At 35.0% G+C, this 13,330-nt stretch overlaps 1 protein-coding gene and 1 pseudogene across 1 annotated transcript; both read left to right on the top strand.

The window, feature by feature from the left end:
• Nucleotides 1-133: 133 nt before the first annotated feature.
• On the top strand, nucleotides 134-2,540 carry LOC133672371 (probable disease resistance protein At5g66910). Its single transcript, XM_062092768.1, has 3 exons — nucleotides 134-1,897; nucleotides 2,080-2,281; nucleotides 2,372-2,540. The coding sequence occupies exons 1-3, from the start codon at nucleotides 1,800-1,802 to the stop codon at nucleotides 2,426-2,428; spliced, it is 357 nt and encodes a 118-aa protein (XP_061948752.1). The 5' UTR covers nucleotides 134-1,799; the 3' UTR covers nucleotides 2,429-2,540.
• A 6,856-nt stretch (nucleotides 2,541-9,396) lies between these two features.
• On the top strand, nucleotides 9,397-13,108 carry LOC133672991 (probable disease resistance protein At5g66900; annotated as a pseudogene).
• Nucleotides 13,109-13,330: the final 222 nt, after the last annotated feature.

The raw sequence follows: 13,330 nt of genomic DNA, 5'->3' as shown, positions 1-13,330 counted from the left end.
AAAAAAATTTATCATACTTTAAAGTTACGAGCGAGGAGATACTGTTTTCTTCTTCTTCTTTTTTTTTTTGATTTCATGGACTATAAAAAGACACGTTGCATAGGAAGAGTCTCAGCTTCTAGATAGAGATTTTTTCTTCTAATAATCAATATAAGAAGGCAGCTCCTGGAAGATTTGAATGGGACAAGCTAGCTCTTGTCTTTCCTTGATTCAAGCCGTTGTAAGCAGCTGGGGTTGAAGAGCTGGGGTTGAAGCTGGATATATATTGCATACTTGAAGCTTTTGAACATATATGAGAAGTTTCTGCTGGAGGATTTTGGAGAATATTTGAAAACTTTTACAAGATTTTTGTTGAGATTTTGAAGTAGATTGGAGATATCTAGCTGTTGAAGGAGGGTTGTCTTCTTGTTTTGGTAAGTTAACTGAATTGCTATGATCTAGTTTGCAGTGTATCTTTTCTTGGTCCCAAAATTCTGGTGGCATCTGCTTGCTTCAGTCATTAAAAACGAAGGAGATGATGTCTTTTGTAACCCTTCTCTTCTGTTTCGAGATGATCAATCTTTTCTGTTTTGACCGACAGCCGCTTGAATAAAAAAAAGGAAGGTAGCCGGGTCTCAGCTGGGTTTACTCGGGTCGACCAGGTTCTAGGTCGACCTGCCGGGTCGATCGGGTTCCACCGGGCCAACTCCCAAACGGGTTTACTTAGACTCGGACTGGTCTCAGGCCCGAGTCAGCCAGGTCCCGGGTTGACCCGCCGGGCCGGTCCGGGTTTCAAAACTATGGTTGTAAGGCTTGATAAATCATTCCGGGCCAAGCATGATTGATATACTTGAAGGGGGATGTTGTTCCAAAGACAAGTGTTAACACTCTTCAAATGAGATGTGACAAATCATCTGGTCAAAATGATCATTTGGAGTGAGCAAAGGGGTGCTTGGGTGACTCTGTGATTGAGAGGTTTGGCAAGTACCTGTAAACTTAGCCACAAACGCTCTCGGAATGGTAAGCTTGGAAAAGCTGTAGAATGCAATCATGTACTGAAGAAGCAAGAGGACAATTGCCCAAATAAATGGCAAAGGGGGTGATTGTTAGGATTGTTGCCATTATATGCAGCAATCATAAAGCATCTGCAACCTATCTTCTAGAAGAGGATGGCTGTCATTGCCATTGTCAAAGAGGGCTAGCTGTTGAAGATGAGCTGGAGTTGGTGGCCACCATTGTTGACAAAAGAGCAAGAGGAGCTGCTATGGATGCCTATAAATAGAGGCATACATTAGAGAGCAAAATGAGAGAGGAAAAGTAGAGCCAAAGATGTGAGAAATGTAGGAGAGAGTGGGCTGCCAAGGCAGCCAGCAGTAGCCGCCATTGCAGCACTAAGAAGAGAGAAATAGAGTGAGGTTGAGAATTGCTAAAAAGGGGATGATTCCTCCTCCTCTATTGTTGTAAATCTTGTACTCTTCCTATATAATGCAATGGTTTCTCCCGTAGATGTAGGCGGTTTGCCGAACCACGTTAAATATTGTGTCAGTGTGCTTAGCCTCTAATGGGCAAATATCAGAACATCACCGGTCGGAACTCACTACAACTTTAACAAACTTTCATAGGGAAACAGCAATGGCAGCTCAATTACTTGGTGCAGCTGTTCTGGGGAAATTCATGGTGGAGCTGTTGGATGCAGTGATGGACGTGAAAGACAAAGTCCTCATGTTTAAGTCCAACTTGGAGCGAATGGAATCAATCATTCCAATTCTCAGAGACATTGAAAAACTGAACGAAGCATTGGATGGTAGAACGGAAGAGACATGTGGATGGAAGTGTACAAGCTAGACGAAGAAGCATATGCCGTTGCCAAAATCCAGGAACTCTCTAACATGAATTTAGTTGATCTTGTAGTCAAAAGGTATACATGAGACAAAAACTTCCCTTCTTGTTTAATTTTCTGGATTGTCATTTTATTCATGTCAATTCTGCTAGTCGTTTGATACTTCAAATCACAGAGAAGTAGAAAGAGAATGAAATTCTGATTAGTATGAGAAAATGTTGGGATTTTCCCTAACCAATCAACTTATGATCATTTGCCAGGAATTATCTACGCAGCTGCTATAATCATCACTTCGCTCTGCAGCATGATCTTCTAAGAGAGTTAGCTATCCATCAAAGTGACTTGGAACCACTAGAGCAGAGAAAAAGACAAGTTCTGGAGATCTGTGCAAACAATGTCCCTGACTGGTGGATGGACAGAAGCAGCCAAGCATTAGTAGCCGCCTGTTGTCTATCTCCACAGGTTATCATTTCCCTCTCTTGAACAAGTAACAGTAGTTTAACTTATGAGCAACTGCATTTTCACACCCTATGGAATAAATATCATTTGCAGATGAAAACTTCTCATCAAGTTGGTGCTCCATGCAAGCTCCTGAAGTTGAGGTTATGATCCTTAATTGTCGACCATGAACCGTGGTTATTTTGCTACAGAACTTAGTAATTTCTCACTTCTTACTTCTGTACCCAACTTGATGAGAATCAGATTGGAGCAGGTTTCAATTACTTCCTTTGCCTTCACAAATATGAAGTTTGAGAATCTACAAAAGCTATCTTTGTTTACGTGCAACATCGTTCAAGCTTTCAGCACCTCTACCATCCAGGTTTCAGAAGCATTGCCAAAGTTAGAGTAAATAAACATTGACTACAGCAATGATCAGATAGAATTGTCTGCTGAGATCTTTGGTATGAGGCCTCACTTGTAAGGACTATGGACACCACTTATCTCTACATTGATATGATAGTGTCCACTTTGGACCTAAGCCCTTATGGATTTGCTCTTGGGCTATACCCAAAAAGCCTCATACCAATGGAGATATTTGTCCATCCTTATATACCCATGATCTTCCCCATTTCTAGCCAATGTGGGACTTTGATCGTATACCCAACACTTTCATCTTATCAAACTAAAGAAAATCAGCATTACCATTTGTCACAAGTTGATTGCATTGCCTAGAGAAATTGGCAAGTTGGTTAATTTAGAAATTCTAAGACTTAGTTCCTGTATAGAATTGCTAGAGTTGCCACACACAAATATTGGGGGCGTCCATAAGCTGAGGATTCTTGACATATCAGAGTGTTTAGAAATTAAAAGATTACCTGAAGAGATCGGAGAGGTGCAAAACTTGAGCACGCTACACATGATTAGCTGCTCGAACTATTATAAGTTGCCATCATCAATCTTGAATCTTAAACATTTGGAGGAAGTCGTATGCGACGAAGAAACAGCCAGTTTATGGGAAGCGGTTACGCATGTGCTCAAGAATTTGAGAACATAAAGAAGATTGTATTTTGTTTTCTTAACTGGATTTGGTGTGTGCAATCCCAGAGTGGGAAGTAGCGACATTACCATGAATAAAGAAGGTGGTAGAAATTTCCTGGATCAAAAACACTAATTATCCTACGGGTTTTACTGTCTCTCAAGACACATAACACTATTTATTATAATAGTTTCATTCATGATTTTTTTTTACCTTGGTTATTTTATTTTATTTTGCCTTGGCTTGGGGAATGAGATGATGTTTTCATCATGATATAAATATCTTTTGAGAATTGTGCATGATTATTTTAGTAATTAAATTTTTAAATACACGGTAAAATTATTAATGTAACTCTTCAATAAAATAATCAAATGTCTTTTGCACTAGGGTGTTTTTATATTTTTAAATTTTATAAAATAGTTGAATTAGTACATTACCTTGACAATTTGAATTTGTTTAGTCCTAAGAGCACTTTTGGTTTTTACACAAAAAAACAAAAAAGTTGTTGACGCGTGCCTCACACATCAATGTGTCAACCGCTATGCTGCCTTCCGACAACGCGTGTAGCTGGCTTTGGCAATTGTAACTATGATTTTGCCGCATTATTTGATTCATCTTAGCATCTTTTTCCTTTATGGGTGGCGCGTGTATGGTGGTTCAGCCTAGTTTGACCCAAATTTGTTTTCTCTTTTCTTTTCCTTCTCTTTCTTCCTTGTATTACGTGTTGGCCATGAAAAAATTCATGCTAGCCCTTCAATTTATTTTTTCTTTTGATTCAATCCCTCTTCTCATATTTGTCATTGTTTTATTTACATTGATTGTTTCTAATTGGATTTTATATATGATTTCATACCTGATGATTTGATTTTGTTAATTTATTTTTAAATTTGGTCCTTATTCTTTTAATTTCTATTTGTTTTGTTTTGTTTTGAAACATTTTCTTGATTGATTTTTTTTTTCAATTCAACCACTAGACATTTATTTTCATTTAATTTTTATATCAAATTTAATCCTAATTCTTTTAATTTTTTTTTGTTTTGCATTGTTTTTTTATTGATTTTTTTTTTTAATTTTATCTTTCAATATTTGTTTAATTAAGAATCTTGCTTCTTTATTTTTTTGGGTTTATCTTTAATAGAGTCACCCCAGTCTAATGACCTAGGTAATATATATGAAGGATTAGCCCAAGTCAACTTATGTCTTCTTTAAAAGCTTTTTTTAATATTTTTTTGTTAGTGCGTTTTTTGCTTTTCTTAGGGACATCTCAATTTCATATTGTAGGTCATGTGTTTGATTTGTTGAGTCTGGTTGGCTGTCGGGTTGGTTATAGACTTTTTTTGTTTTTTTTTTTTTTGATAAGTTTCTTAAATTTATATTTTTAAATTGGCTTATAATAAATTTCTTAATAGAACACAAATCTAGAGTTTCATATGTTACGAGTGTTTTAAGATTTAGCTATACTTAGGATGTTTGTCTAGGTTTGCTTGGTTTCTACAAATATTTTTCAATTTCATCCCCTGTGATTTTTTTAATCTTTAAAATTTAGTTTTTAGTCTCTTAATTGATATTTATTTTATTTGAAATTATTTTTTATTTTTTTCATTAAATTGCATTCTCCTTGAGTTTTTTCCTATCAAATTTTATGTTCATTCTTTTATTGCATTTACAAGTTTTTTTATTAATACTTTTCTACAGATCTCATCCTTTAAAATTATATTAGTTGAGAATTATGCTTCTTGATCAAATTTAGGTAAGAAATTTAAGGGGATGCGACTTTTAAATATTAGAACAGGTTTAAGAGGTTTGACCCCTTAATTTTTTCTTTTTTCTAAATTTATGTTGTCTTATTTTTATCCTCTTTTTTTAACTTTTGTTTTGTTATTTTTTCTAGTTTAATTCTCTTTTTTGTAATTTTTGTTTTCTTATTTTTTTTTACATGATTCTATTGGGTTAGCTCTCAACAATGTTTTTCTTCTTCACTCTCACCATTTTTTAATCTATAAATAATCTCTTACTTTACAAATGATTTTCAATTTCACCCCCTATAATTTTTTAATCTTTCAAGTTTAGTTATAATTCTTTTAATTATAATTTTTTTGTTTGCAATAATTTTTTTTTTGGATTTCATCCTCATTGGTTTTTTCCTGTCAGATTTTAGCCTCATTTTTTTTGTTTTTTTTTATGAAAGTTTTTTTATTAATAATTTTTTCAATAGTTTCATCCTTCAAAATTAAATTGGATAACATTTAAGTTTCTTAATTGAACTCAGATTCATGATTTAATAAGATGTAATTTTTTAGATATGATTAAGTTTAGGAGGTTCGTCTAGATTTGCTTAGTTTTTTTTCTCTTTTTTAAGTTGATGTTTTTTTTAAAAAAAGTTTGACTCTTTTTTTTCTTGGTTTTTAATTAGCAGGTTAACATTGGGTTGTTTGATAATCTGAATAGATTCGAGTGTAGTTTTTCTTTTTTTCATTGTTTTTTTATTAATTTATTTACTGCTGTTGGTTTTTTTTTTGTAAATATTTTAATTGTTAACTAGGGACTTGAAATTTTTTTAACATATCACTTCTTTTATATTAAAAAGAATTGTTCAGCCCACGGCAACGCGGGCAAGATATTATACCCTGTTGTAATTGAGTACTGCTAGGGGCATCAAACTCTAAACAACTTGAAGTTCCAAGTCTAGGAGAAACATAAACAAAAAAACTCTGAGGACATAGAATTAAAACTTGCCTACTTTTGTAGAGAAACGGTGATGAAAGCCGAATTGATTAAGAGAGCTGCCAATAGAGCAGCGCCCAGAGAGCTGCAAGAAGTATTGCATGCAGAAAACAAAACCCTTGTGTTCAATTCCAAATCGAAGCAAATGGAAGACGTTCTACAACAATCTAATTTTACAAGACATGGAAAAGTTAAATAAAGAATTCGATCCTAGAAAAGAAGAGACAGAAGAAATAATGGAAGTAATCATTCCAATGGAAACGCCTGCTGAATGTTGCCGATCAGTTTCTTCGCTGCAAACCAGTTTCCACTAAAAAATTCATCTCAGATCCAGTGTTGACTCGGTTTATCCGATCATGTCCAGCACGCTTTTTTTTATATATTTTTTTCAAGATTTTATAAGCACGCCCACGCAAACTCTTTATGCAAATAATCTTGAACATTTGGAGGAAGTCGTATGCGATGAAGAAACAGCCAGTTATGGGAATCGGTCAATCATGTGCTCAAGAATTTGAGAATTAAGGTGCATATATAAAGAAGACGTCAACTTAAACTGGCTTGACAACCATCGTTTTTTACCTCCTCTTCTTCAGAAACGATATTAAACATTTTGTTCTTTTGTTCTTTTGTAATAACGTTCGCCTGTTTCTTCATTAGATGAAAATATAAAGAAGATTGCATTTTGTTTACTTAACTGGATTTGGTGTGTGCAATTTCAGAGTGCGAAGTAGTGACATTACCATGAATAAAGAAGGTGGCAGCAATTTCCTGGATCAAAAACATTATCCGAAACACTAATTCTAACACTATTTATTATAATAGTTTCATGAAATTTTTTATCTTGGTTATTTTATTTTTTGCTTTTATCTTGAGGGTGGGATTATCCTTTTACCATGATATAAATATCTTTTAAAAATTGTACGGAATTATTTTGATAATTAGATTTTTAAATACACAATAAAATTATTATTATAGCCCTTTATAAAATAATCAAATGCTTTTTGCACAACGATGTTTTTGTATTTTCAAATTTTATAGAATAGTTGAATTGGTAGATTACCTTGACAATTTGAATTTTTTTTAATCTTAATTTCAGGGGTTTGGTTGTAATTTCATCATGGTTTGTTATTAATATTGTTTACTCACAAGAGAATTTTTTATTTTTGCACAAAAAAATAAAAAAAACTACTGACATGCAGTTAAGTTGTGACAGTAATTTTGCTACATCATTTGATTCATCTTGGCATCTTATCCCTCTAAGGGTGGCGCGTGTATGGTGATTTAGTGTAATTTGACCCAAAATTGTTTTTCTTTTCTTTCTTTTTTTTCCTTCTCTTTCTTCTTCGGATTACATGTTGATCATGCAAAAATTCATTTGGCCCAAAATTGTTTTTCTTTTCTTTCTTTCTTTTCCTTCTCTTTCTTCCTCGGATTACATGTTGACCATGCAAAAACTCATACCAACCCTTCAATTTATTTTTTCTTTTGATTCAGTCCCTCTTCTCATATTTGCAATTGTTTTATTTACATTAATTATTTCTCATTGGATTTTATTTTCAATTTCATCCCTAATCATTTAATTTTATTAATTTGTTTTCAAATTTGCAATTGTTAATTTTGTTTTCTAATTGGATTTCATCTTCATTGGTTTTTTCCTGTCAAATTTTAGCCTTATTTTTTTTATTTTTTATTTTATTAATAGTTTTTTCAACAGTTTTATTCTTCAAAATCAAATTAGATGACATTTAACCTTCTTCATTGAACTCAAGTTCATAATATAATAAGTTGTAATTTTGTAGATTGGACTAAGTTTAAGAAGTTCGTCTAAATTTGCTTGGTTTTTTTTTTTTTTTTTAAGTTGATGTTTTTTTTTTAAGTTTGATTCTTTTTTTTTCTTTAGTCAGGTTAGCATTGAGTTATTTCATAATTTAAATAGATTCAGGTGTGGTTTTTTATTTTATTTATTTATTGTTGTTGGTTTTTTTAAAAAAATGTTTTAATTGTTTATTTAACCAATGAGACTTGAATTTTTTTAAAACATATCATTTTTTTTACATTAAAAAAAAAATTCAGCCCGCGGCAACGGGCAACATATTATACTTTGTTGCAACGGAGTACTACTAGGGGCATCAAACTCTAAACAACTTGAAGTTCCAAGTCATGGAGAAACATAACCAAGACAACTCTGAATGCCTAGACTGTAGGAAATGAATTTACAAAGTTAAGAAGCTCAGAGAGTTTTTCTTAGAAATGTTTAAAGGAGCCGATGACATATTAGGAATCCTACAAATTACAGTTGATGAAACTATGGCCAGAAAAGGTTGCTGCCAGATTAGACACGGCGGGATATATATCACAGTGCCTATTTCATGTTTTCATGAAAGTTGCTTTTACCCCCTAGAAGAGATGGTCGATAAAATGGACAAAAACTGAGTCATTATCATTGAAGATTTGCTTAACCGTGAGCAGAAAGCAATAGTGATTCTACAGAAAAAGCGTTGCCTACCACCCATCTTATACTTTTTTTCCTCTCCTTTTCCGTCGTCTTTCCTTGTTTACCTTTTGACTGGAAGATTAGAACACAACAGCGTCAACTGCCCATCTTGTGTGATTTCGTGCCTGATTTGCTTTGTCCAACTAAAAATAACTGAGCCATTAGCCACCTAGAGCAATCAAGTCAATGTCAATGAGAAGAAGACATGAAGTTTCCTTCACACTTCACGGCAAGGGACAACCAATTCTATCTTCCTATAAACACATATGCAAGACCAAGACCGAGATCCATCCCTGTCATGTTTTCTCTGCTTAACTTTGCATCTAAATAAAACTCCGAGGACTTAAATTTAAAACTTGCCTACTTTTGTCGGTGATGAAAACCGAATTGATTAACAGAGCTGCCAATAGAGCAGCGCCCAGAGAGCTGCAAGAAGTATTGCATGCAGAAAACAAAACCCTTGTGTTCAATTCCAAATTGAAGCAAATGGAAGACGTTCTACAACAATCTAATTTTACAAGACATGGAAAAGTTAAATAAAGAATTCGATCCTAGAAAAGAAGAGACAGAAGAAATAATGGAAGTAATCATTCCAATGGAAACGCCTGCTGAATGTTGCCGATCAGTTAATTTCTTTGCTGCAAACCAGTTTCCACTAAAAAATTCATCTCAGATCCAGTGTTGACTCGGTTTATCCGATCATGTCCAGCACGCTTTTTTTTATTTTATTTTTCAAGATTTTATAAGCACGCCCACGCAAACTCTTTATGCAAATAATTTCTTTACACATACAAGAGTTTTTCTAGCATAGCAAACACTATTTTCTGTATCAATGATATCTTCTATCAATAACATTTTCACCAATAACTTGTTAACTTGCATGGTGCAATCATAGCATGCCACATGAATTTCCCTACTAATGATAATATCTGTTCTCCATAAGAAAAATTTGAAGGCATATTCCTTGAGAAAAGAATTGCCTACAAATTACACGATCTTTTATTCCATTCTTCTTCTCCTTTTTCTTCCCTTGTTTATCATACAGTGTAAGCACAAACAGCCTAACTTCTAGCTTCATAGCTAAGCCATATAATAAAGTAAGTCGGTCAATGTCAACGAGAATAAGGCATGGAATTTCCTTTACAGCTTCTGCTATTCCTTTCTTATGTAAGTTGCAAGACCAAGATACATTTGTCATATTTTTTTCTGTCTTCGTCCAAGTTTGCATTTGCATCTTACAAAACTCAACATTGAGAGCACTTGAGGTTCTTGAAAAAACAAAAATTGTCTGTGCTGTAAAGAAACAGTGAATATGGCAGCTGATTTGCTTGGCGGAGCAGTGTTCGGAGAGCTGCTAAAAGTAATTCAGAATGTGACAAAAAAAGCCCTCGTGTTCAAGACCAAATTGAAGCAAATACAAGAAACTCTAGAATCCAACATTCCAATTTTAGATAAAATCAAACAGTTGGATGAAGAATTGGATCGTAGAAATGAAGAGATTGAAAAATTAATGGAAGTGATCAGGAATGGCAAGACGCTCGTTCTTGAATGCTCAAAGATTCGTTGGTATCATTGTTGGAGAAGGCCAAAATACACAGACAAGCTCATCGAGTTAGAAAGATCAATCAACCAATTCTTTCAGACTGTTATGCCAGCGCAAATAGCAAGAGACACCAGAGAAATTCTGTTGGAGGTAAGAGGCCGCAAGGGTTCAGGTTCAAACGGAACGATTGATGGACGTGATGTCTCATGTGCAGTCCCTGAGTCTCTGGTGAATCCTGTTGGATTACAGGTGGCCATTGAAGAATTGAAGATGAAGCTGTTTAAGGATGGGGTGTCTATTGTTGTACTGTCTGCTCCTCCAGGCTGCGGAAAAACAACATTGGCAAGACTACTTTGTCATGATAAAGAAGTTGAAGGTATCGATTCAAAATATTCTGATGTGATCATGTGAATGTTTTCCTTTTTATCTAAGAATTTCTGCAAGTTCTTATTAGCAAGTCTCTGATATAGCTATGGGTCTTTGGACAGAAAAATTCAAGGATAACATTTTTTATGTTATTGTGTCGAAAAACACCAACATGGAAGGCATTGTAAGGGCACTATTCAATCATAAAGGTCAAAAGCCCCCAAGTGATTTTCGAAGTGATGAAGATATAGTCTACCGGTTGGAGCAATTTTTGAACAGCATTGGACCAAGTCCAATATTGTTGGTCCTGGATGATGTTTGGCCTGAATCAGAGTCGTTTCTTGAAAAGTTTATGTTCCAAATCAAAGATTACAAGATTTTGGTAACATCAAGATCTGTGTTTCGAAGATTTGGTTCTACATATGAATTAAAACCATTGAATTATGAAGATTCGTTGACTCTTTTCAGAAGCTCCGCATTCCTACCTCATCAGAGCCAGGACATTCCAGATAAAAATGTTGTCAGCAAGGTGCCACTTTTTACCTGTGAGAAATAATATGTGTGTTAGAAATAACTAATTTCCTAGAGACTTCAGCTGTCGTTGAATCCCTAACTACCACCAAAAAGTGAAATATTCATTTTTTGCAGATTGTGAAAGGCTGCAAGGGGTTCCCACTGGCCCTTAAAGTGGTTGGCAGATCACTCCGTGGAGAGCCTGAAGAAATTTGGAAAACTAGAGCAATGGAGTTGTCTAAAGTTGGTTCTATTTTTGAATACACTGACCTGGTCAATTCTCTCCAGAAAAGTTTGGATACCTTAGATAACAAGGTTATCTTGAAGGAGTGCTTCATAGACCTATGTTCATTTCCAGAAGATCAAAGGATTCCTGTTAATGCCCTTGTTGATATGTGGATGGAATTGTACAATCTAGATGAAGAAGCATATGCTGTCGCCAAACTCCAGGAACTCTGCAACCGGAATCTAGTTGATCTTGTAGTCACAGGGTATGCTGCCGTGCCGACTGGCTCTCTTCTTCTTCTTCAGACTTCATGTGACTAAATATATTTTGTCATTTGATTTTTTTTTAACACAATTTCAAGCAAGCTGTTTATGGTTCTTAATGTTTAATTGTAATCTATCTGATGGAGTTGCCTCTCTAGTTACTGTATCCGTCCTTGTATAGGAAAGCATGTATTATTTATGTCTTTGTACGTGAAAATTCTGTAGTATATTCCCTAAGCAAATATTTTTTCTTCTTTCTCCAGGAACGTTGCTAGTGGCTGCTACCATCAGCAGTTCGCCATGCAACATGACCTTCTTAGAGAGCTAGCCATCTGTCAGAGCGACTCAGAGTCCATTGAGCAGAGAAAAAGACTAATTCTGGAGATAAGTGCAAATAATGTTCCTGCCTGGTGGATGGAACAGAAGCAGCCAAACATTAGTTGCCGCCTCTTGTCTATCTCCACAGGTAGTTCATGTCTCTTTACTTTCACACAATTCCTCGTGCACCTGCACATGAGGTATAGTTCATTTGCTTTATCTTCTTTTGATATGCCCTTTTGCATCATATGAAAGTGGGACAATTTTCGCAGATGAAAAGTTCTCGTCAAGTTGGTGCTTCATACAAGCACCTGAAGTTGAGGTTTTGGTTCTTAATGTTCGATCAAAGAACCACACCTTACCAGAGTTCATAAAGAAAATGGAGAAGCTGAAAGTTTTGATAGTCGAGAACTACGGTTTCTTCCCAACTGAATTAAATAATTTCCTACTTCTTGGCTCCGTAACCAACTTGAAGAGAATCAGACTGGAGCATGTTTCAATTCCTCCCTTTGCCTTCACCTCTGTGAAGTTAGAGATTCTACAAAAGCTAACCTTGTATATGTGCAACATTAGTCAAGCTTTTAGTACCTCTACCATCCTGCTTTCAGAAGCACTGCCAAATATAATGGAAATCAACATTGAGTACAGCAATGATCTGATAGAATTGCCGGTTGAGATCTGTCTTCTTACCAAGCTGAAGAAACTCAGCATCAACAATTGTCATAAGTTGGTTGCATTGCCTAAAGAAATCGGAAAGTTGGTTAATTTAGAGGTTCTAAGGCTTGGTTCCTGTATTGAATTGTTGGAGTTACCGAACACAATCGGGGGTCTCTGTAACTTGAGTGTTCTTGACATATCAGAGTGTTTAGGAATTGAAAGATTACCCGAAGAGATCGGCGAGCTGCAAAATCTAAGGCAGCTCCTTATGATGGGCTGCTCAAGCAACTGTGAGTTGCCACTATCAATCATGAATCTTGAGCATTTGAAGGAAGTCGTCTGTGATGAAGAAACAGCCATTTTGTGGAAACCAATTATGCTTGTTTGCAAGAATTTGAGGATTAAGGTTCAGAAAGAAGAAGTCAACTTAAACTGGCTTTACAATCATCGTTTTTGACCGACTTCTGTTCTGAAAATGTTGTTGTTCTGCCTGTATTTTTAATTCCTTCGTAAAACCCTTCATCGTTTGTGAATTTTAAATTTTCTATTCTATTGTCATAGCTGGATTTTCTGGGTGGAAGCAGGGAGATTACCCTGAGTAGAAGAAAAGAAGCTGAAATATCCTGGATCAAGTGATTGTATTCTGTAACAGGGACCAATTTCATAAAAATGTTGCCTGACTTGATTTATTTGGTTACATGGTGACCATATCATTCATTCTGGGTAATACTGCTGATGGATAATATAACAGTTAGATAGAGGAAGAGTTTGACTACAAATTAGAAATTTTTCAATGGATTAAGAAAGCAGCAATCCATAAATGATGGGATTGAAGCTTGTAGGCGTCAAGATCCTTCTCTGAACTATTTAATCCATTGATACCCAGAAAAATTTGCAACTCAGCAACAACAAATAAAGGTTAGTATCTCA

This window comes from Populus nigra, chromosome 14, assembly GCF_951802175.1.
Source record: "Populus nigra chromosome 14, ddPopNigr1.1, whole genome shotgun sequence".
In the NCBI taxonomy this organism is placed as follows: domain Eukaryota; kingdom Viridiplantae; phylum Streptophyta; class Magnoliopsida; order Malpighiales; family Salicaceae; genus Populus; species Populus nigra.
The sequence above is the reverse complement of the archived record's forward strand: the minus strand, read 5'-3'. Positions and strand labels throughout refer to the sequence as shown.